Raw genomic sequence first — 22,635 nt, 5'->3', positions numbered from 1 at the left:
CAAGTCCCGAAATGCACGTCGGATAGTTACTTGGCCGCCGATTTCCTCTTTTTTAGTACAATTTCCGCGTAATTTAACCAAAATTCTCAAAAAAGAGGAGAGATTCTCAACAAAGAGAACATTTAGGCGTCCTCTGAGGACACTTTCGAAAAAGTTAAAAAAGAGGACCAGTCCTAGTAAAAGAGTACGTATGGTAACCCTATGTTACCACTTATTCGAACTCAATACATGGGATTCGTCGTGTGCGCCCCACTCTCCGCGTAAAATCTCATGCTGGTTGTCTTATTTGAGCATGCGAAACGTTGGTTACGAGAAGGTAGGTTCGTCGTGATACTCCTTCTAAATGCGAGAACCCATGATCACATGCGTAGTTAGTGAAACATGGTCAGTGACTACAGCACTCCAGCAGCATATAGGTCGACCCACTCCTAGCTGTGATACATCAATGACGTGGTGCCAGGGGAGGCAATTGAGGCAGTGCTTCGCCAGCAGGTGTTGTCACGTAGTCAGGATGAGTGAACAAAAATTGTGAATTCTTCAATTACACTTATAAACAAAATGAATTTTTTTAGGCAGAATATCTGAGAGCCGTTTCTAGTCATTTTGAGGTTGGTGATTACGAATATCACATTAGTTTTGTCAGATTGGCTCTTTGTCAGAAGTTATTTATACCCCTAAAAAAGCCCAACATTACTATATTTACCCCTATATATTTCACTTGGTAGAAAGGAAAACGTGCTTTTTTCTAATTTTATACTGCGCATAAATAGCTAATTGACTATGAAGAACCCTCATGTCATTCTCAGTCATTCTGTCAATACTAACATGAATGATGCTAAATATTTGTTTGTCAAAAAAGCAGTTTGTCAGGCCTAAAATTATACTTTTGCACAACGGAAATACATATTCTCCTGTATCAATTAGTCATTCTACCAAGATTAAAGAGGAGTATAAATCTATAAAACTTGTCCTTGAAAGGCCTGACTACAATACTCATATGCGTCTCATTTCTTGTGACTGGAAAATGGATAATTTTCAGCTGAGTCAGCAAAGTGGGTATACCTAGTAACCCTATCAAACGAGAAGCTTAAATCTGGTATCGGGTATATTCGAACACCGATGAAAGAATCCAATTTCACCTAAGGAAGGAGTTCAGTGCATGTAATTGTAGAAAATAAAACTTTTTAGTTGATCACAAAGCACACAACTACAAACAGTAGATCCGATAATTCGTATCTGCATATCGGAAACTTGAGCACAAACATGAGCATAATAGTTCACTTCCTGTTGAGTCATCTTGATATATTTACTGATCAGCTTGTTGATTAGCAAGGGGAGAGGTTCTACCAGGACATCAGAACAACAACACATAGATATCAGCGCAGATGAGATGAACAGTTGAACATATTATGTCAGACCATTGCCGGAGCTTTTCGAGAAACTGCACCAAATAGCTTACAGACGAAAATCAAACAAAAAGCAATTCTGATTTAAAATATATCAATAATATTATATTCCAACTAATTATATCACATTTACAATAGGTGGTTGACGTAAAACTGATTGATTTAATGCCATGTTATTTGAGTATCTATTCTAGGTAAATACTTATATACACGACTGGGGTTTATTTATGCACAGGATATCGTGAAAGTCTGTATGTATGATAAATCAATTACCACTAAATATAGTGCTGTTGCTGTATTTTGATTTACAAGCGTGTTTTGTGTGTAAAAGTAACAAGCAGATTGAATTTCCAAACTTTATAGTACGACTGAGCCGATTTTATATCTGGTCATTACCTCGAAAATGGGAGAGTTTGATCAAAATAAACCCATGGGTTATCTCCACAACAAGAGCAAATATGAATAAACTAAGGTCATATTCGGAATCAGTGGCCTTCAGAACCCCCAAACCACTCTTACTTTGTTTGCCTAAAAATATGTGTTGACCAGTGTTATTATTGGTGTTTTCTATCGATGTTCATGAAGGACTACATTTTGAACATCACACAATTTGCATATTTATTGTTCGAAAACAAAGCGCGGAACGAGAGGGAAGACAGTGACGGACTAAGCCTCCAAATTGATAACGCAATTCATCGTAAATATCGTAGAATTTCTTACAACTCATATTAATGGAATGTAACTGTCGCACCGATTACAAAGAACTAAATACTTATCGTCGGTACTGCAAAGCTATACTTATCAATCATGAACGATGGTTATGGTGTTGTTTGCAATTGTGAATGTCACGTCTACCTTGGTTCATTTCGCGCCGTAAATAAGGAGCAGAATGTGTGTTTGAAAACTGCGTTTTCATATGGGCGTCGCCATGACTGCTATTTCTTTTGATCAATCAACGCATCGTGCAATCCAAGATTTCGAGTCGAGTACATCAAATTCTCGAGTGATTGGCTGCCGGCGCAACAGTAACTTAAATGTGAGGATTTTTGAGAGGTTGTCCGAGCCCCTAAACCGGAAGACGGCATTGTCTTTACCTCTCATCGACATGTTAATACTGCCACGAGAATAATTATTCTGGCAGGGATGAAAATTTATTAACAAGTTGCTGCAATATTGATCTAGTCAGTGCAAAAATAATATTTGGCGAGGAGCCCAAAAGAGCTATATATGGCTCGCGAGCCATAGGTCCCCTACCACTGGCAGGGGTCAGGAATCTTTTTCGAAGGAGCAATATTGACCCAATATTTTAAATTGTAACTCCCGAAGAGCCATATATGTCAATCAACTGCTACGTCACAATTGAATATTCGTGACGTAGCACTAATATATGGGATTCGTAGTGCGCGCCATATTTTTCTGCCCACATGCAAAGTGGGGGCCAAACATGGTCACAACAGCATACCTATACCTACCCACTGCAGGGTGTTAGTGACTTGCGGTTAGGGGAGGCAAGTGAGGCAGCGCAGCGCCGTCAGGGATGAGTGAAGGAAAATTGTGACACCTCCAATGATTGTTATTGGTATATTCTATCGATGTTTATGAATCCCTAGATTTCGAACATTTTTATTCCTAAAATCACGGAAGGCGCGAAAGGTGAGGCACTGATGGGGCACAGACGTACCAAGCCTCACCTGTGATGGCGTAACTCGTGCTAAATAACACAGAAATTCTAATCACTGATATTAAGCAAATGTATTCGTAGCGCTGATTCCGAAAATATAAATATTGATCGATTACTAAGGTATTCAGCGTAACATGACGTTGCACTTAACGCATACATTTTTACGGAGGTGCTAGAAAGCTTACTACCAATCAAGAACATGGATAGCTATGGCGTTGTTTTTAATTTGAATTTGTAATTGTGAATTTCACGTCCGAGGCTGTTTATATATCGGCGTGGGCGTAGATCAGGAAGACAATGTATATATGAAAACTGCATTGTCCTGCAAGCGTCGCCATGTCTGCTATTCTCTTTGATCAATCGTGCAATCCAAGATTTTGAGGTCCGCGATGGCGGGTAGATCGAATTCGCGATTGGCGTTAGTCGCCGACGAGACATCAACTTAAATTTGGGGATTTTGAAAAGTGGTATGAGCCCCTAATCCTGGATACCCCACTGTCTTGGCATCACAAAGATATGTTTATGCTGCCTCCAGAATGGTTACGCTGGCCGTCATGATAATTTACTGACAAGTTGCTGCAATATTGATAAATTTGTCAAAGAGCCATATGTTATACCCAAAAGAGCCATATATGGCTCGCGAGCCATGGGTTCCCGACCACTGCCGTATCGATTTAGAATATTTATCAATTATACATGTATTTGACGAGCGTTTCAAGACTCAGTTCACTATTTCAGGAACATAGGCCATTTTTTAGACGAACGACATTGCGATACAAGAGGCACATTCCATCATTATGTCCGATAAGTTCAATGTTCTATATTCTGGACATCCAAATATTCATGTGACCCAGTGACACCCAACGATAACGATATCGCTCCACAGGGCGCGATTTAGATAACCAGGAGGCGCAAACGTACGAAGGGGGCGATAGGGGCCCGGAAATATTGGAACGGCTACATTTAGCTAATCGACACGAAATGCACGCGGAAATTTTATGATTGTTTTGTGACTGCATAGAATGTTGGTTGTTCTGTAACTGCATAGAATGTTGACTAAAAAAGGTCATCTCCTTAGTAAGTAAAATGACCTTTTTAGTCAATTCATCAGCGATCTGATTTTGGTCACAGTTGTATAAAATGTCCTTTTGACGTGGCCATTTTGGGTTCCGAAAATATGTGGGGCCGAAATTTGTCCGGCGCGATGAGTCGAAAAAGGTTGGGAGCCACTGATATAAACGGCGGGGAGCCCCTAAGAGACATGTTGTCCATATATTTTCAATTGTAGCTCCCCGGGAAGCTGGCAATCCGATAACAAAATATAAGTAAACTCATACCGAGCCAAAAGCATGTATCCAAATATGAAATTTGAAGGAGGCCCCTCGATCAGAGAGTCGATGTATCTGTAGTCATCGTTAATGTAGTCAATATCCACATCGAAGCTGTCAAGATCGCGTGATCGCCAATCCTTGAATAAATAAATAAATGAATAAATAAGTTGCATGAAGGACCTCTCCAGCCTCGCGAGCAAAATTATTTGGAGTGGATTTCAGTAAAGAAACTGCGTCATGGCATCATTATGACGCCACCATCCTTGAAATGCAGCATATGTACTTTGATATATATTTATTGATATAGTGATGATGGAAAATTGGTTCTAAATCGGGTATCCATGAGAAACTTACACATTAGACCAGGGGTTCTCAACCCGCGGCCCACAGACGATTCTTTTGCGGCCCGCGACATCTTTCAATATAATCACTACTGGCCGGTATTGTTATGAAAGATCGATGTGTCACATTTGTCGAAGAACAGTTGTTGTAACAAAGCCTAGAAGCTTGAAATGATAGCACGATAGTTTCATCTGGAGTTATACATATCAAACGTTGCTAGCTTGGTTTCAAGCCCAGCAATCCGTATTTTGAATCATTTTTAAAATTGCCGACGACATGACAGACGCATTGTTCAAAATTGCTTGGAATATCGCTAAACCCAAGAATCTGCTAAAGAACGTATGACTTCAATAAAACTTTAACGTACTGTGCGAATATTCGCTGTTTCCGGAACTTAGCGGCAAGTCTTACATCACCTGACAAATTTCGAAGCTACAGTTGTCTGATTCAACAGTCACCAGAAGAGTAACAACGATATCAGTCGATCTTTTATCGCATGTTCTGTAACACATTGCCACGTAGATTACTTTAGCCTAGCATTGGACCTACCCATCGATGCACACAGTGCACACACATTGCATAGCTAATTATCCAGGGGCTTTTTATCAGAATGAGCATGGGCATATTTCCAGAGGAAATGCTGACGGGGAAACGTGGGAAGGGGACCAGTACATCAATTTGACAAAGCTGACTTCTGTAACTATTAGTGTAGGGTTCCAGCCATGGAAGGAAAGGAGGAGAGTTGATTGATTTGCTCAGAAATGACCCCCAACGTCTCAATTTTTCTCATATCACTGAGAGCTCAAAGTGTATAATGACCTCAGTAACGAAAAAGTCACCGTAATTTTATACTTGCTCGCTCACGCATTGAAACAGAGAGTTCGGTTCTCTGGTGGTGGAAGGGTTTGAAGGGTGCATTTGCATATACTACACCGACGTGGCAACGAATGGAATGTACGCTCCATGAAGGGATTTACTTGCGCCATTAGAAGATCGATATTCTCACAGACAAACAGCAACTGCAAACTTACGAACGCTCTCCATTAATGCTTTAGAATGCATAAAAATGTACTAAATGCCCGAATAAGACTAATAAATAGGCCTAAATTTAATAGTAGCCCACAAATACATGGTGAGAATGTTCTGCGGCCCGCAGCGTCTTTTAGTGTGAAAATACGGCCCGTTATACGAGGGAAGTTGAGAACCCCTGCATTAGACCAAGGGTGGGCAAACTTTTGAGCTCGCGGGCCGCATTCAACATCTGAATCCATTCGCGGGCCGCAACAAAACGCAATATTGGTATTTGATCACATAGCGAGGACATGCAGATAATATATAGGCTTATTAAAACAAACTAAACATTGCTTTGATGATATCGTACACGCGTCATAAACAGTGGCGAGATTTCATAGGCTGATGTGTCAAAACTAGAGACATAGAGATGACAGTCGGTTGTCCCGATTCTTAGAACAGGATTGAAATTTGAATCTGTGAGCAGCGAACTGCTCATAAATTTACTAATTCCTCTTTTGGTTTAGTTCCAGGACACACAATGCTGACAGCATCATAACCATGTTAGCATCAAACACGCTTCTACTATGTGAAGATAAAATATAAATACCCTAATTCTACGCATACAGAGAACGAATCGGATAGTTTGATGGCATGAAAGATTGCGACTGTGGATGAGAGATTTTTGAATATGAAATTCATACTAAACACAGAGCAATAACTGTGAATTTGATGTAAATCGCGCGAAGCGCGACAAAAAATTTCATTTGAGCTCAGCCTCGCTGCCCCCTTCAGATGCTTTCACGTCCCCAAGGGAGGGGGCGAGCCCCCCAGTTTGAGAACCACTGCCTTAGAATTATCATGTTGCGGTATACTAAGAAAAAGTTGCATTAATTCGATTTTTAGTGAGCATTATATCAAATATTTTAAATAAGTTTCTTTAGATTCTCGCGGGGCGCACAATGCCCACCCTTGCATTAGACACATGAGTCACATTAGGGATTTCGGTGGAGGTCAGGAGGCGCATTCAACTCCATGCATATGATTCGAGCTGATACGTTCATCTTGTCATTTTTGACTATGTGAAGTAGGGCTGTCCATAATTTGGAAAATCTCGAAAAGATGCGTATCCATGTCTCATTCTCTAGAATGTCTAGATTATTGATAAAAAAACGTCAATGAACCTGCAATAACCTCATAGTAAAGTCGTTAACATTTGTCTAAATGTGTTCGAAAGTAGCTGCCGTAGAGTGGGCGTGTTAGCGACCATAGAACGGCGAGAAGACTAGTAATCACGAAATCACGTCTCTGGTTTGGTTTTTCAGCTATGCTTAAATGATCACGACCACAGCGGCCTCCTGATTATGTGCTTCTATTAGTCCACGGAGATCGCGAACGGCAATGATTCTGTAAGCGCATTGTACATTGGTGATTTAATAATAAAATGAGACATCTGTTCATTGAATGTTTTAGTGTCAAAACGAGGTAACGATAGGTTTAGAGCAGTGGTTCCCAACGTTTTTCGACCCATCGTCCCCTTATTAAGGTCAACACCGATGATCGCCCCCCAAATTTTGTGTAGCGACATACAAACTGTAATCACCGGCGGGTTGATGAAAAAAAAAACGATTCGAAGTCTAATTTGACACACTTTTGTAACTAAATTTCCGTGGCTTAACTAAGAAAAAATAATAAAAATATCGCCCACGTTGGGAACCACTGGTTTAGAGTAACAATAGCCTCTTACAGGCATGACAGAGTTGAAACAGCGAATGATTGTGAACTCATAGAACTAAGTATAGATCCAAGAAATACATATATGATATGCTTAAGATTACGCCAAGTGGTCCTGCTTTTCTGGGTGCAGGTATGGCATATTAGACATCACCAAACTGGTGCAGCATAACATGTGAGATGGATGCTGGACACAATCCTGTATGCTCAGAAGATATGTGGGCCGACCAGGTAGCTTACATTGGATTTCTGAAGAAGAGTGTTACTACCACACCGCCTCAATCCATCCTTTTTATGTCCATGTCTGGTTTGATTCAAGCATTAGTCGTTATGCAGCCGGTAATGATCTAACATTCATTAAGGACATGCTAAACAATGCAAGCAAACTGTCTTTTTGCTGGTCCTACCAGCATAGTCTGGGCTTATCTTTAGACCTCTTTGCCCGGCATCATTGATTAGTTTGACGACACTTGCGGGTATGATTCATTATGCTGCAAGAATCTGACAAGTGCCAAGCATAAATGACTGATTCATCCAGCCCTTACAGCATTCAAGACTTCAATTATGTACCACGACAACAGCCTAATAAGATCAGACAAAGTAGTGTCAATGTAAAGCTTTATATTTGTATTCAATGATGGTACATTCCCTCTGAAACTAGAAATTCGTTTGCCACTTGCATAAGCGCCTTTGCACTATTTTTCCGCATGTTTTTGTGCTTTCCATCAATGGAATCAAGGCATACAGGCTACAACTGTTACCTGCACAATGAGCCATCCAGTCATGTATTTAAAGATATTGTGAAGCAGCTGTTCTTAGTTCATCATGTATTTCGTAACTCAACATGTTCTGAATTAATCCTAAATCATTAGTTGCGGACCAACCTACAATGCACTTACAGAATCACCGCTGTCAGCCGACTCCTTGACCGGCTGATCAACAAGCCGTCAACGTCGTGATCATTGAAGCATAGCAGATTAGTCAATCAAACGCCGTGATTTCGTGATTACTAGTCTGCTTGCCGTTCTATGGTTGCTGACACGCCCACTCTAAGGCAGCTACTTTCAAATGCATTTAGACAAATGTTAACGACTTTCCTGTGAGCTTATTGCAGATTCATTGACGTTTTTTTTTAACTATAATCTATAGAATGAGACAAGGATACGCATAAACTTTGAGAATTTCCAAATTATGGACAACCCTAATGTGCAGTAAGATACGAACGGTAGTCCAATCGTAACTTTTGTGGTGGTACGTCATGTACAGTGGCATACAAAGGGGAAGTTGGAGTTCGGGATCGCAATCTGAAATGCCAATTATGTCTCCAATATTCATCATTTCACCGCCAAGTGAGTAATTGGTATCACGTTCTGACGTTGCCACTTACCTGATTCGTCAGTAAACAGTAGCAGCCACACTGATTTGGAATTAATATATATTATAATGTTTCTTCTTTGAGTAATAATTATATTTTGATGCTTTCAAGATTCTGTGGCTCAACGAAATATGGGGTTTCCAGACGGCTTGCACGTTAGTGTGAAAGTTTCCAACGATATCAAAAGCTAAAAATATCTGTCTCAGACTCCAGAAAATTGATATCTACCAAGGATGGTGTGAGCTACGAAAGGTTCTGTGTGAACGCGTTATGGGAGACCGTTGTGTCATATTTGCCGAAGAACAGTTGTTGTAACGAAGCGTAGAAGCTTAATAGGATACCACGATTGTTTCTTCTGAAGTCATACATATCGCCTCATCTTGGAGAAAACGTAGCTTGTTAGGTGTCAACTGTCAAGCCCAGCAATCCATTGTTAAAATTGATGACGACGTTACAGAACCATTGTTCTAATTTGCTTGGAATATCGCAAAACCCAAGAATCTGCTAGAGAAGTTGTCACTTCAGCAAAACTTTAAGGTCCGTGTGCGAATATTCGCTGCCCGGAACTAAGCAGCAGGGCCAACATCACCTGACAAACTTCGAAGCTACAGTTGTCTTATTCAATCGTCACCTGAAGAGTAACAGCAATGTTAGTCGATCGTTTATTGCCATGTTCTGAAACACGTTACCACGTGAACTACTTTAGCCTAGCATCGGACGAATCCACCGACTTCACACACAATGAATAGTAAATTATCCAGGTTCATTTTTATTAGACTGAACATATTTACAGATGGGGCAAATGACGGGGCAAATGATGGGAAGGGGACCAGCGAAAACAGCAACTTGTCAAAGCTGATTTCTTCAACTATTGCTGCAGGGCTCCAGCCACGGAAGAAAAGGAGAATGGTTGATTGGTTTGCTCAGAAATGAATCCGAGCGCCTGACTTCTTTTCATATCACTGAGAGCTCAGAAGTGATAATGGCCTCATTAACGAAGAAGTTACCGTGGTTTTATACTTGCTTGCTCCCGCATTGAAACAGAAAGTTCGATTCTCTGGTGAAAGGGTTTGAAGGTGCATATACCGACTTGGCAACGAATGCAATGCTAGCTCCATTAGGGGATTTACTTGCGCCGCTGGAAGATAGATATTCTCACAAAAAAGCAACTGCAAACTTACGAACGCTGTCCATTAATGCTTAGAATGCATAAAAATGTACTAAATGCCCGTATAAGACTGGTAGATAGGCTACAGCAGCCTAAATTGAACAGTAGCTCACAAATACACAATGATAATATTCTGGGACCCGCAGGGTCTTTTGCTGTTAAAATGCGGCCTGTTATATGACGGAAGTTGAAAACCCCTGCTTTCGATCCTTATTCCAATCGAAGTTACAATATGGCATCCTCTGTTCGGGGGCTGCCAGTAAAAACTCCACTGCAGCCACTGCAAAAACTTCAACATTACGTACTCCGTATCATAGCTAGGGCCCCAAAGGGGCCTGGTTGTCCATCCAACAAGTCGCTGCTGACGATATTCGGAGTCTTAAACATCGAAAATATGCGGAAACTATAGAAATCGCCAAGTTTATGTATCAGTCACACTGTGGCCATTGCCCCGAATATTTTTATGACTTCCTAACCTCGGAATCAAAAGTGCACAAGTACGACACACGTGCGACAACGTCGTTCGAATATCATATGCTCGACCGAAAAGATCATCGCTCCATCCATTATGCCGGACCTGACGTGTGGAACAGTATCACGACGGCCATCTGACAGTCGGTAAGCATGTCCATTTCGGTGAAATATCACGGGCTTATCACTAAATCCGGACAGTGTCATTTTCACCTTTATAAGGTTTCATCATTTCCAAGAACAGATATATTCTACTCCTATATTTTGGAAAATATGCCCCTCAAATGGCAGCGATATCGTTTCTCACAGCCAGAACGCCGTCTCGAAGGCTATGGTGGCAGCACGGAGGAAAACCCACGATCGCTTGAAACAGATTAAAACCTCACAAGACAGTTTCTCTTGAAAAGCCATCGCCCCCTGCAGTGAGCAATAATGTAGAATGCATTGTGATGTGTAGTAGACATACTGGAGAAGTGGAAAATCGTACATATTGTGTATTCAAGACCCGGGTTCGATTACACAAAGTCTAATTATGCTCTGTAACATGGGTATTTAATTTATCAGTCATAGCATATGACTTGGAACTTAGGAATTTTTTTGGATCAGAATGGAGTTGGACTGTGAATTTAACAATATTTTTGGATCAGGTTGGAGCTCGACTGGATTGGAAATTTTCAGGACTAGACATTGTGTACAATGACTGAAAAATATCACAGTCCACTCATCACTGATAGTTAGACCAGTGTTTCCCAACCGGTAGAGAATTTCCCACTGACGGGGAATTAAACGGTTTCTGGTGAGGAATATACGCAAATGTTAAACATTATATACAGGGTAGTCTACATATTTACGGAGACCCATGAGCGATTACCGTTACCAGTTTCATGCTCTGGAATGTATGTATCGAAAAATATAAATGGAAAGTTTCCTCGGAGGACGCCCAAATGTCCTATTTTTTTTGGGGGGGGATGGGTCCTCTTTTTCTCTGGAAAGGATTTAAATGCCACGAAAAACGCGACTCCGATGCGGCGAACGTCAGAGTTTCGTGAAAAATCGGGAGCCCAGTCAAAGTGATGAAATTGTTTTAGTCAAGACAATACTATCGGTGTATTTTTCTTTCAAATCAATCGTTTTCTAGGAGCTTTCAGAATTGATGAAAATTGTACGCTTTTTAGGATGTCAAAATATGGTAACCCTATTTTAAAGGGTATAGGAGTTTTGGGTAGTGGGATATGAATACTCGGCATAAATATAAAGTAAGGAATAAAGACTACAATGTTGGTAACTACTGAGTTAGACGGTCGACCCTAAATTGCCCTGACTGACGACAGCTGCGTTAATAATCAATCGTTGCAACACTACACAACAGAGTTGTCTTCTAAACCTACACCACCCCCATTTGCTATCAGCGCCCTCCTACCGCCCAGCTTTATAGCCAGCACCCCTCCACGCTTGCGTCATGGCCAGGGGAGCTGGCGCCCAATTTGGGAACCACTAGCCTAGGCCAAGGTGGGTAGGGGAGATGTGGTACCGATGGATCAAAAATTGCAAAATGATCTCTGGCCCTCAAATCTTCTGCCGATAATAACATATATTTTACTGTCTCAACACTTCGATACAAGCTTAACCTATCGCGGCCATTTTCATGAATATCCGCCTTTTCAAAAAATATTTATAAACGTTTAAAAGTTGTTGCTCGAACGTGTCATCGGTCCCCACCCGGTGGGTCCAAAGGCACACGACCATGGGACCTATGAGACATACGCTCAAAAACTCAAATTTGTTAACTTGTTTTGTTGTGTATTATAACCTAAGCTACAGGAAGTCAATGAATAATGTTTCGTCGCGACATTCAAGAATAAAATCGATTATATCAACTCAAATGTTGGCATAAAATCATGTTTTGATTTACGCCTAAACTTACAAAATTAATGCCACATACATATTTCCCGCAAATCGACATTTTGACTTTCAAATACCTCGTAATAGCGACAAAACACCACAGGTAACTATGATTTACAGCCTATATATATTTAGGCGAGTTTCTGTCGTTAAGTAATTAGTTGGTCCATCTATTTTGCTTGATTTTGCTATGGTACCATAGGTCCCCCACCCCATAAATATTGTAATTGACTTGAAAATAGTCCACTCGAGGATGATATTGATTCAAAAAATATGTGCCAATGTGTACCCTGATACAAGCCCTATACTTCACATCAAAAATTATGGCTGTTTTGTTAGTCTGAAATGTGATATAGAAAAATGCAAATGTCGATCCAAATTTACTTTACACCCCCTAAAACGTAAATCATTCGTCACAGACCCCATACCTCACGCAGGTCGAATTTCTTTGCATGTGAGGAAAGACTTTGTCAGCATGTAATTGTAGAAAAATTCACGGAGTGTAATCATGGAATTATCATGGAGAAATTTTCAAGTATTTTCGGTCCCAGTGATTCATCGGTACCACATCTCCCCTACCTGATTCCAAAGACTACTCCAAGTCATTTCGACACCTTCATATCTTTTCATTGTATCGCAGTGCTTCTTAAACGTTTTAGACCACAACCCAAATCTGAGTTCAATTGGCCTCTCGCGACCGAAGCCTAACACACCAAAACGAATACATTTCACGGGTATGCATGTCATAGAGAACGCGAATACAACAGTGATTATTTTCTTTATCCACAGTAAAACTGATAAATGCATACATAATCAGGGCAGCAATCTTCCCTTCCAAAAATGGCGAGATTAAAGGTAACTTTAAAAATTTCAGTAATCAAGTGAAATTGCTATTCCTATGCAATACATGGAGAGGTCAGATTACAGAATTGCGGTAGATGATGAATTCTCAAGGGTCGCAGAGGTGGATATGATTTAAATGAAGAATCAAAATTACAGAAATTATGCTGTGGTTTTCGAGTATGCATGTGTGATTTCGTCCAGTGGTACATTCAAGGTCTCCCGAAGAATATCTGCACCCTGCCCAACAAAGTGATCTTCTGGATCATTGACGAATCGAATGTTTTATTATTATTATATTCTTTATTCACAGTAAAACCGCTGAATAGACACATATTCCAGGCACTGGCGTAGCAGCATGTGCTGCCGCCCCTGGCTCTCGCTTAAAATGCCGCCCCCCTCAGTAGACCGCAGCAAATTTCTACATAGATTCATGTTCAAGCAATCTTTTCAAAAAATATATTACAAATAATATGCCGCGCGTCTCAGCCTCACCGTCTCAACGTTAATACCGCCAAAAATAATAAAGACAAGAAATAGCTAACGAATGTATTTCATTTTCGAGTCTTAATTAACACTTGTATAAATTTAAGCCCAATCTGTCAATCTGACAATTATAACCAACTTATAAAGTTCCTAGGACCAGTTTTCCTTCACAGCTATCTCGGTCTGCTGTACCAAATCGTAACTAGGGCTGGGCACAATGATTCGAGTACTCCAGTCTGATGATTCAAGTCGAGTGGTAAAAGACGATTTTATCCGAGTACTGAAATTATACGCTCCTCGCCATTGATGTTAATTTATCAACGATAATTATAGTTTCGATACTATTTTCCACTGTGGAAGCCTTGAAACATTGATTGGCCGTATCGCAGCATACAAAACATGTAGTGCAAAGTTATTAAGTTTAGTGGAAATACCACATTTCAGAAGTCATGATCACCCCTCAACATTGTCACAAAATGCAATGAAATCACTATGGTCGAAAAAATACCAAAGTATCTTTAATGTGATGTATAACAGGCATTATATTCTTTGTGGTGGGATAAAAGGTACATATTTTAACTGTGACATATGGCATTCTGTTTTGACCTCATATAGAGGGATACTGGAATACTCGACTCGACTCGACTCGACTCGAAGCATATTATTATTAATAAGTGATTCAGAATCACTAACCTACGGCTAGGTGGGCAACTTAGTTGTCACACTTGAATACCCACTATCCAGACACTACTGATGAGACAGGTAAAAGCAGCATAATTGGTCATGGTCATCCTATAGTTGGCCAGGCTCTCCGTGCGGTCAAATTTAACAATACTGGTCATAGTCGAAAGCTATCGTTGCTCTGATTCCGGAAATACAATTTAAATCCGGGTTTGAAAATCGGCAATTTTCCGAATAATCGCTCGATATAATTTCCATCATCATGGTCGATTGGTCATTGTGTTCCGATTGTTAGGAGTGGTTACATTATAGAGACTGTCTCTATAGTTCCATTGTCATGTTAACATATTCCAAATCAGCGCGACACTAGCTTTCGATCGAGACCAGTCTGATTAGGTTTTAGCTCCCGCGACGCCAGCTATATAGGACTACCAATTACGCTGCTTTTAGCCGGCTGTGTAGTGTACACTGTGCACTAGGGTTCTTCAAAAATGACTTTTTTTCTCAAATCGCACTGGCTATTGATAGAATTGTTAGGTTGCTTAATTTAAGCCTACACACCAAATTTGGTTCAATTCCAACCAGTAGCCGCATTGCTACAGGAGAAGAAAGTTTCTATTCATTATATCAAAATAAATAACAAAAAATTTGAAAATTTTCTGTTCACCCCATGAAAGTGTTAGGTTGTCTATAGAAACGATGTTCACCAAATTTTGTTAAATTCCGAACAGTGGAAGCGGAGTTATTGCCGTCGAAAAATTTGGATTTGAATAAAATAGTATTTACGGTGGGGACCACTATAACACATAATTAAAGAATTGGTGTGCACTGTGCAGCCTCATTTTGCCGCCCCCTTGGAGCCTGCCGCCCCTGGCGCAGAGCCAGAACCGCCAGGTGGCTGCTACGCCACTGATTCCAGGGTACAACCTGCCCCCTGTGTAAAATGGCGAGATAGAAGTAATTTTTTTAAATTTCAGGTATAGTCAAATTGTTATTCCTATGCAATACATGAAGATGTCAGATTTGAGAATAGCAGTAGAGGCAAGGGTTTCATAACTGATGATTGAAAATGAAGATTCGAAATTACAGAAATTATGATGTGATTCACGCGCGCAAAGGTGTAAGATTAATTTATTGGTGCATTCAACGCCTTCCGAAGAATATGCACAGTCCCAAATAACGTGATCTTCTAGATACGACCACTGTATCGCCAATGACTATCGGCACAATGTTTATTTTGCATTGTCACATTTGTTCACACTCGATTTTGAGGTCTGCGTATTTTGCTTTTTTCTGATTCTTTCTGTAGTATATCTGGTTCTAACAGGAGGATCCCACAAAATTTTTACTTGGTCGTTTTCTAGCACTGGTGTTGGATTGTAATCATAGCAATTTTTGCCGAAGTGGTGATGTCAGAGTGTTAGCATATTCCAATATGAATTTGGTGACCGATCCTGTTGTGTAACCATGTGCATTCGGTAGCAGCAAGTGGTCTGCAGCCAGGCATGAGATGTGCTACAGTTTCACTTTGGTTGTGGCCGTCTGTGTTATTCTTAAGATTTTTTTTGCGCTAGTACAGGAAACGATTGGTATTGTGCTGCGAAAATTAATCCTTTGCTTACTTATTATTATTATTATTAATGAGGAGTTTTACGTAGCGCGTGTCGCCGTTTCCGGCCTTGTGCACCACGGACAAAATATGTAATCAAGGATCAAGTTTTCGTGCTCTGGGACATATGCTTATAATAAATTTCAAACTATATAAACTTTCAAACTATATATACAAGTTACATGAAATAATAAACTCGGCGACCGGCGTAAATAATTGCGGCATAGTAAGTAAATTGGTTAAAGTAAACGGTACATTGAGCGTGGTACACGCGTCGGCAAGAAATGTTCGGTGAAAGTCATATTTTTCGCAATGCAAGAGTCCTTTGCTTACTTGTTTCGGACCAGAGCGGGATAGCCAGGTCCATGAAAGCTTGTCTACATGGGAATGTGACGTTAACATCCTGTGCTGTCCATGAAGAGGCATCGACTTGCATATCGCTTCTCTCATTTTGAGTGTTGCATTTTGTATTGAACTCGTGCTGCTTTTGCTATTGTTGTAGGTGTTGCAATGGCGTTTTCCGCAGTACAGGTTAGTTGCTTGCATGTTGACTTCTTTGGCGTACTTGTCGTTTCGAAAGCTCAGAGATTTTGTTTCGCTCTGTTTCTCCTCCTCTGCAATGAGTAGTAGATATTATCGCTGCACTAGATGTACTGTGACAAGCCAATTATTTCTGTTTTGAAAGTCTGTTCAATTTCTTGTAGTCCTCGACCCACTTTTCGCTGGGGATGTACACTTGTACAGTCTTCGTGTGTCAGATTTTGGGTAATGCTTGTGGTACATTGTCATCAATTCTCTAGTCCTTGGCTCAAAATTTTTTATTTCATCTTTGCGCCAGTTCACCACGCCACAGCCATATCTCAAGACAGACACTGCAAGACTGTTATGACATTTTCATTTTTTTACTCAGGTTCGCATAGAATTTCACATACAGTTTCAGATCATCCATGAACCAAAGGTGATGAATCTTCCGAGCTTCGAAGTTTGTTGCTTTTATATATCGTATCATGCTCAATTTTTTCTCAGCAACTCGCTGAGAAGAGCTAAGCTGAGGCAGAATAGAAGTGGCGGGAATGAGTCGCCTTGAAAGACGCCACTACGGATCTGAATTTTACAGGTTTCTGTTTCACCTTGGTCATGTTTGATCAGCAGTTTTGTACGCCAATTTTTCATTGACCTCTCAATAATTCTGATGATGATTTTATACATACGCATTGTTTTCGGTATCCATTTATGAGAACTGAATCGAAAGGTTTTATGTAGTCTATCCATGCCATGCCGAGGTTAGTGTGTCTCCTCTAGCAGTTTCAAGGAGCTGGTGGTGCTTTCCTTGCATCCTCTGTGCTCTGGCGGGAGAAGGTTTTCTAGGTGTTTGTAGCTTCATTTTGTCAGGATTTTGGTCAGTGTTTTGTACATGGTTGTGGATTCCCAGCCTTTTTCATTAAAAAAAAAATAAGATAGGTGTGTGAACTTGTGAACTGGGTTGGGATCTTCTGCAAGTTGGTTGAGGATAATCGCTCCACGTAGGTTTCCTCTACGTCAGACCTGGGCAAAGTGCTGCCCGCAGGCCAAATGCAGCCCGCGAAGCTATTCTCTGCGACCCGCAAAAGGTTATTTGGAATTCAAAACATAAAACCTGCTTTTTGAATGACTAAAACCATAGGCTGTATCAACTGAGCGGGAAATTCGTTTACTTTGAAGCCCGTTCAATAATATGCCACGATTACGCAGCCTACGTACCTCGCACACGTATAATTCAGATTCAAAATGAAGGCAATGTGGCAAAGTATGAGTAGCAATTAAAGTCACGAGAAATCACTCTTTCCATATAGTTGCGCACAAATCTTCTGTACTATTCAATATCTGTCTTTTCCGCCATTAGTTGATTGATCACGTTGATTACGCTCACTCTCCTTATACGTAGCGCTGTGAGTACGCGATCCGTTCTCAGTTGCTTTGATTGTTGCATGGGTCTTGCGTTATCGTCTTTGAACTGTTTCTACTGTGTATCTCATTTGTCGCATGCTACCAAATAAGTTTATTGAAGCCTATTTCTAAGTCAGGGCATCTTCTTTGTTGCCATTGTCACATTTCGTATTATACGATATGTGTTGAAATTGCTAGGTGATACGTTTCTAAATCTCTAATTCCTAAAACAAGTTAATCAGTGCTCGCGATCACTATATGACTCACTATATCTATCACCCATAAATGATGAACGGGCATGTAAAAAAAAGAAAGCCCAAAACTGAAATAGCAAGAAGTTTTAGAGCGCTAAATAATTGTATACAGGAGTCAGGAGTAAACCCGTTAATTTGGTTTTTGTCGAGGATGTTGCCGAGATTAAGGATATTAAAAAAAGTGGGTCTTATGACAAAAACACGAAACACTCTGTAAAGGGAAGGTGAATTAAAAAAAAAAACAGCATGCTTCGCTCAACATCAAGGCTATTTAGGCTGCAAACTGCTCGGAGGGCAGCGACCAAGATAACAAGCGTTGGACTATCGCATATACATTTCAGTTCAGTGGTTCTAGACGTGGGGGGTGAAAGCATCTGAAGGGGGCGCTAAGCTGCAGTTCAATGAATTTCTTTCGCGCTCTGCGTGATCTACTCACAACTTCTATTTGTTGCTCTGTGTTTTGTCCGAATTTTCTCATTAGCAGCCATAACCGTCCATGCCACTCAATTATCCGTTAGGATTGCTAGCATTCTGGTTGCACTTTATAATATTTTGTGATATCATGATGAGGGGCGCGTACTTTTTCACTATCACAAAGGGTGGCGTGCCTAAAAAAAGTTTGAGAACCATTGTTTTACAGTCTTTATAGAAGAACGTGTATAGGGGTTCGAAGAGGAGGTAAAATGTATCATGTTCAACATTATTTCGAATCATGACGGCCGTTAAATATTTTTATAATGATCCGTCACAATCTCATTACCTAACATCAACACATTCACGGAGCAGCATTTATTCACAATGTAATTTAGAAATAAAATAAAAACACGCCAGCTAATATAGCTAAAAATTTTCACTCGGCCCGTCAACGTATATTTTACTTCTCATTTGGCCAGCGGAGGAAAATAATTGCCCACCCCTGCTCTACGTATTTATGTGTTGCAGCTGGTGTTTTTAGCCAAAAGTTTTTGATCTGGTTTGGACCAGATGCTTTCCAGTTCAGTGAACTTTTTAGGGCCTCCTTGATTTTTTGTTTTGTGATTTGTGACCATTATTGTCCTGGTGTTTGTAGATAGTCAGTATAGCGGCCTTTTATCCAATTTGCATTTGAGTTGTGCAATTTTTTGGTTTTCCATATTTTCCTTCAAGATGATTCCACATCTGCAGTGGCTGATATTGTTCTGCTGGTAATTTTGTGGTTTGACTTTTGTTTCGTCGTTAGGAAAAATTGGCAAGTTTTGCGAGCAAGTAACAAGTTTTGGTGGTATTGTGTTTCTCCCTATTTTATAGCGTCTCAACCTTTGTGCTTTGACGCGTATACTCATTTTTAATTCTTCCTGCAACATTGTCACTTTTTTCGCTGACTGCAGTTTGGTTTGGTGCACCAGTTCTATTTTTACCTTTTTTTATTTTTCATATTTTTATTTTCGGGGAAACACTGCCTTTTTCGAGTTCTGAGAGTATCGCAACGTCACACCTAAGTTTTGCGGTTTTAGTTTCAATTTTACGTTGCTATGCTGGAATATGGCTTCCCCTTTTTTATTGACAGGTCTTGTTATTTTGCAGTGCCATTCTGAGGTAACTGCTGCCGTGCTGTAAATGAGGTTGTTGATTGTTTTTAAGGGACCTTGTGGCATTTCTCCTTATTTTGCAGATAGTATGGTTTCTGTCATAATCTTGTTGACTACTGCAGTTTGTAGTTCAAGTAAATTCACTCGGTCATTTATGTTCAGTGTGATGTTCATGCGGTTGATGAATTGACTTTTGATCTCCAATTCTAATTCCGTGTCTATGTCCTCCCCGTTAGATGTTGTTGGCTCATTCGGGTACTTGGTGGTGATTTGTAATTCGACTTCTGCGATGTTTGGGTCGTGAAGTTGTAGTTGGAGATTCCGGTCATTTAGGCCGAATTGAAATGCGCCTCAGAATTTTCGGCGCGTCTTCGATATACCCCCGAGATGCTAATAGTGTTCCCTATGACACCTTAAATATATGAACCTTATGAACATGTCACAATTCGACGTGCTTTACCTGGTTGTCAGTTATGTTTCCCACGAAGCTCGATATATAGACCTAAAGCCTCTGAGAATGGGGTTTTTCACGTAGTTATTAAATCCGCTGCCATCGACGCAGGCGCACCTGGTTCGGTTTTCGCCAGTAGCACATTCCCAAGTGTCGAGCATTTATCTGGGCTGTCACTCTTCTGAGTTACTGTTCCTAATGTGTCTTTTCCAAAAAAGTCAAATCAAAGAATATGTGAAGGACGAATATAGCAAGACAATGGCAAAAATCATAAGGAAAAGTTCTGGATCCTACCTGTTCATCACATCCTATTGCGTCCAATGGCGTAGCAAGGAAATATTCGAGGGGGTTAAACATTTGATAAACGCGAGTTTATGAGACAATGACCCGTCCTCAGAAGGAGTAAAATACGTCTATACACTCGAATCGAGGATTGAGGCGGTAACTCGAAAATGGATTCCACAAATTGTTTATGGTGGAAACCTATGGTATCAGATGCACATCTAATATTACGGGTATATACAACTTAGGCTTACCATATTTTGGAAATCTATAAAGAGGACACTTTTTCAGAAATTTGAGACTTTCAAAACCGGAGAATAATTCTCAAAAATCGGTGAATTTTTCCCACTTTGTGATCGGTTGACTGATAAAAAAGGTCAACTTTCCGATCAGAGCTCAGAATACCGTTTTTGTCTCCACATTGCTTGGTGGTTGACTAAAAAAAAAACAGCTTCACGCTCGGAGCTCAAATCACCGTTTTCACTCCGAAATACCCGCCGGAGCGTCACATCTGTGCTAATTTCCGGCATATCACTCGCATTTTGCTCTAAATGTGACCTAAATTTTCAACAAAGAGGACAAAATCTCAAAAAAGAGGACACTTTCAAAAAAGTAAAAAAGAGGAAAAATCCTCTTGAAAGAGGACGTATGGTAACCCTAACATAGAGCCCACACAGTTGTACGCAGCGCAGCTGTATGAAACATGCCTGACGCGCGCGATTTCAATTTGTGGTGCATTATTCTGAGATTTTCTCTGGGGTCATATTTTGACCATATTTGAACCACCGTGTGCCCAGATTGCAAACGCGGGATTATTCGCCACCGACCATTTTGACGACCGGACATATCAATATCGAAAGTTCTGGCCAACCAGCGACGGACAATTTTGTCCGAAAGGTTTTGTCGCAGCCAATCATTTTGCCACCACACTTTGCCCAGTCGTATGTTGGACAAAACGTCATGTCTTCACTTAACCCCACGCAGGCGGGGTTGGCCTCGGAATAGCCCACCTGTGTATCATATTCTCACTTGCGCTCGTTGCACACCGTTAAACCGAAGTATCCCAACGGGGTTTTCCCAGAGAAACCAGATTCAGAAAAATCGGATCATGACTTCAGACCAATTTGTGCAATACTAAAGTGGGCATATGTCATGCATGATCAAGCCAAGGAAGACTCTGCAACGTGTATCTCTTGAACACAGTGACCTGGGAACACAGTGACCTGGGATATGTGTACGAATAACCACGGGAAATCGTGCAAGGGGTGAAAAAAAAATCGGTGCAAGAGATTCAACAAGTAATACATACATATTAAAAGATCACTCTGGTGCCGTCGTTTGGGTCGCAACTCATACTTTAAGAACCTCTGGTGTAGGTAGAGTGAGTCTGAGTAAATGTGGTATTTCTCACCACGAGTACTCCCATTGCCCTAAGGATTGTAGCAACTATAAAAAGTCTCACAGTGCTGTCTATATGTTGGCTGTCACGTTTACGAAACTGAAGCCATGTTACAAGTCATCAAGATCCCCCAAAGCTTAGCCATACCGAGACGAAATGGATTCTAGACTCGTGCTTAGCAAACGGTGCTCCGTTACCTAAACTATCCAGCAAGACTTCCCGTCAAGTATTTCGTGAATCTCCTCGTGAATCTTTTAAATCAATTTGAACCAATCCAAAACCTCGTTCATCCACAACGCCAATCCAATCGACTTGATTAGAGTAGAAACGGCATTTTCGTTCCCCCTCCTAACTATTGTGATCTGTATTAGGGCCTACCAAACGCAGTCACAGGGGAGAATAACTCCGGTAATACTCGAGTGCCTGCAGTTCCTCTACCTATCTACTGTATCTAGTGTTGAATTCACAATAAAAGCTTCTGGTAAGAGTAATAATGCTTTCGACATAGTTTACAAATCATATTTGCGACTCGGCTTTACTTCTCCAACAACCATATCCAATGGCTGCTGGCTCTCTGCACTGGAATTACAGAGGGATCATTTGAAAACTAGCCAAATAAAAAAAATCATTACAAATCCTTCTACTCCTCCTGACGCTATTTCCCTGCAAATCAGTCACTTTAAATATTAACACTGTTGATAAATTTGAGGTTGGTCTT

At 40.6% G+C, this 22,635-nt stretch overlaps 1 protein-coding gene across 2 annotated transcripts in view; it reads right to left on the bottom strand.

Moving 5' to 3' along the window:
* Nucleotides 1–22,635, bottom strand: part of LOC145449099 (uncharacterized) — a 134,657-nt gene that overhangs the window by 28,252 nt on the left and 83,770 nt on the right. For both annotated transcript variants that reach the window (XM_080327573.1, XM_080327572.1), the window contains one exon: nt 4,425–4,555. In XM_080327573.1, coding sequence (XP_080183699.1) covers nt 4,425–4,555 — 131 coding nt within the window. The remainder of the gene's footprint in view (nt 1–4,424; nt 4,556–22,635) is intronic.

Source organism: Botryllus schlosseri, chromosome 10 (assembly GCF_051294905.1).
Source record: "Botryllus schlosseri isolate E-star chromosome 10, Bs_hap1, whole genome shotgun sequence".
Lineage (NCBI taxonomy): Eukaryota > Metazoa > Chordata > Ascidiacea > Stolidobranchia > Styelidae > Botryllus > Botryllus schlosseri.
The sequence above is the reverse complement of the archived record's forward strand: the minus strand, read 5'-3'. Positions and strand labels throughout refer to the sequence as shown.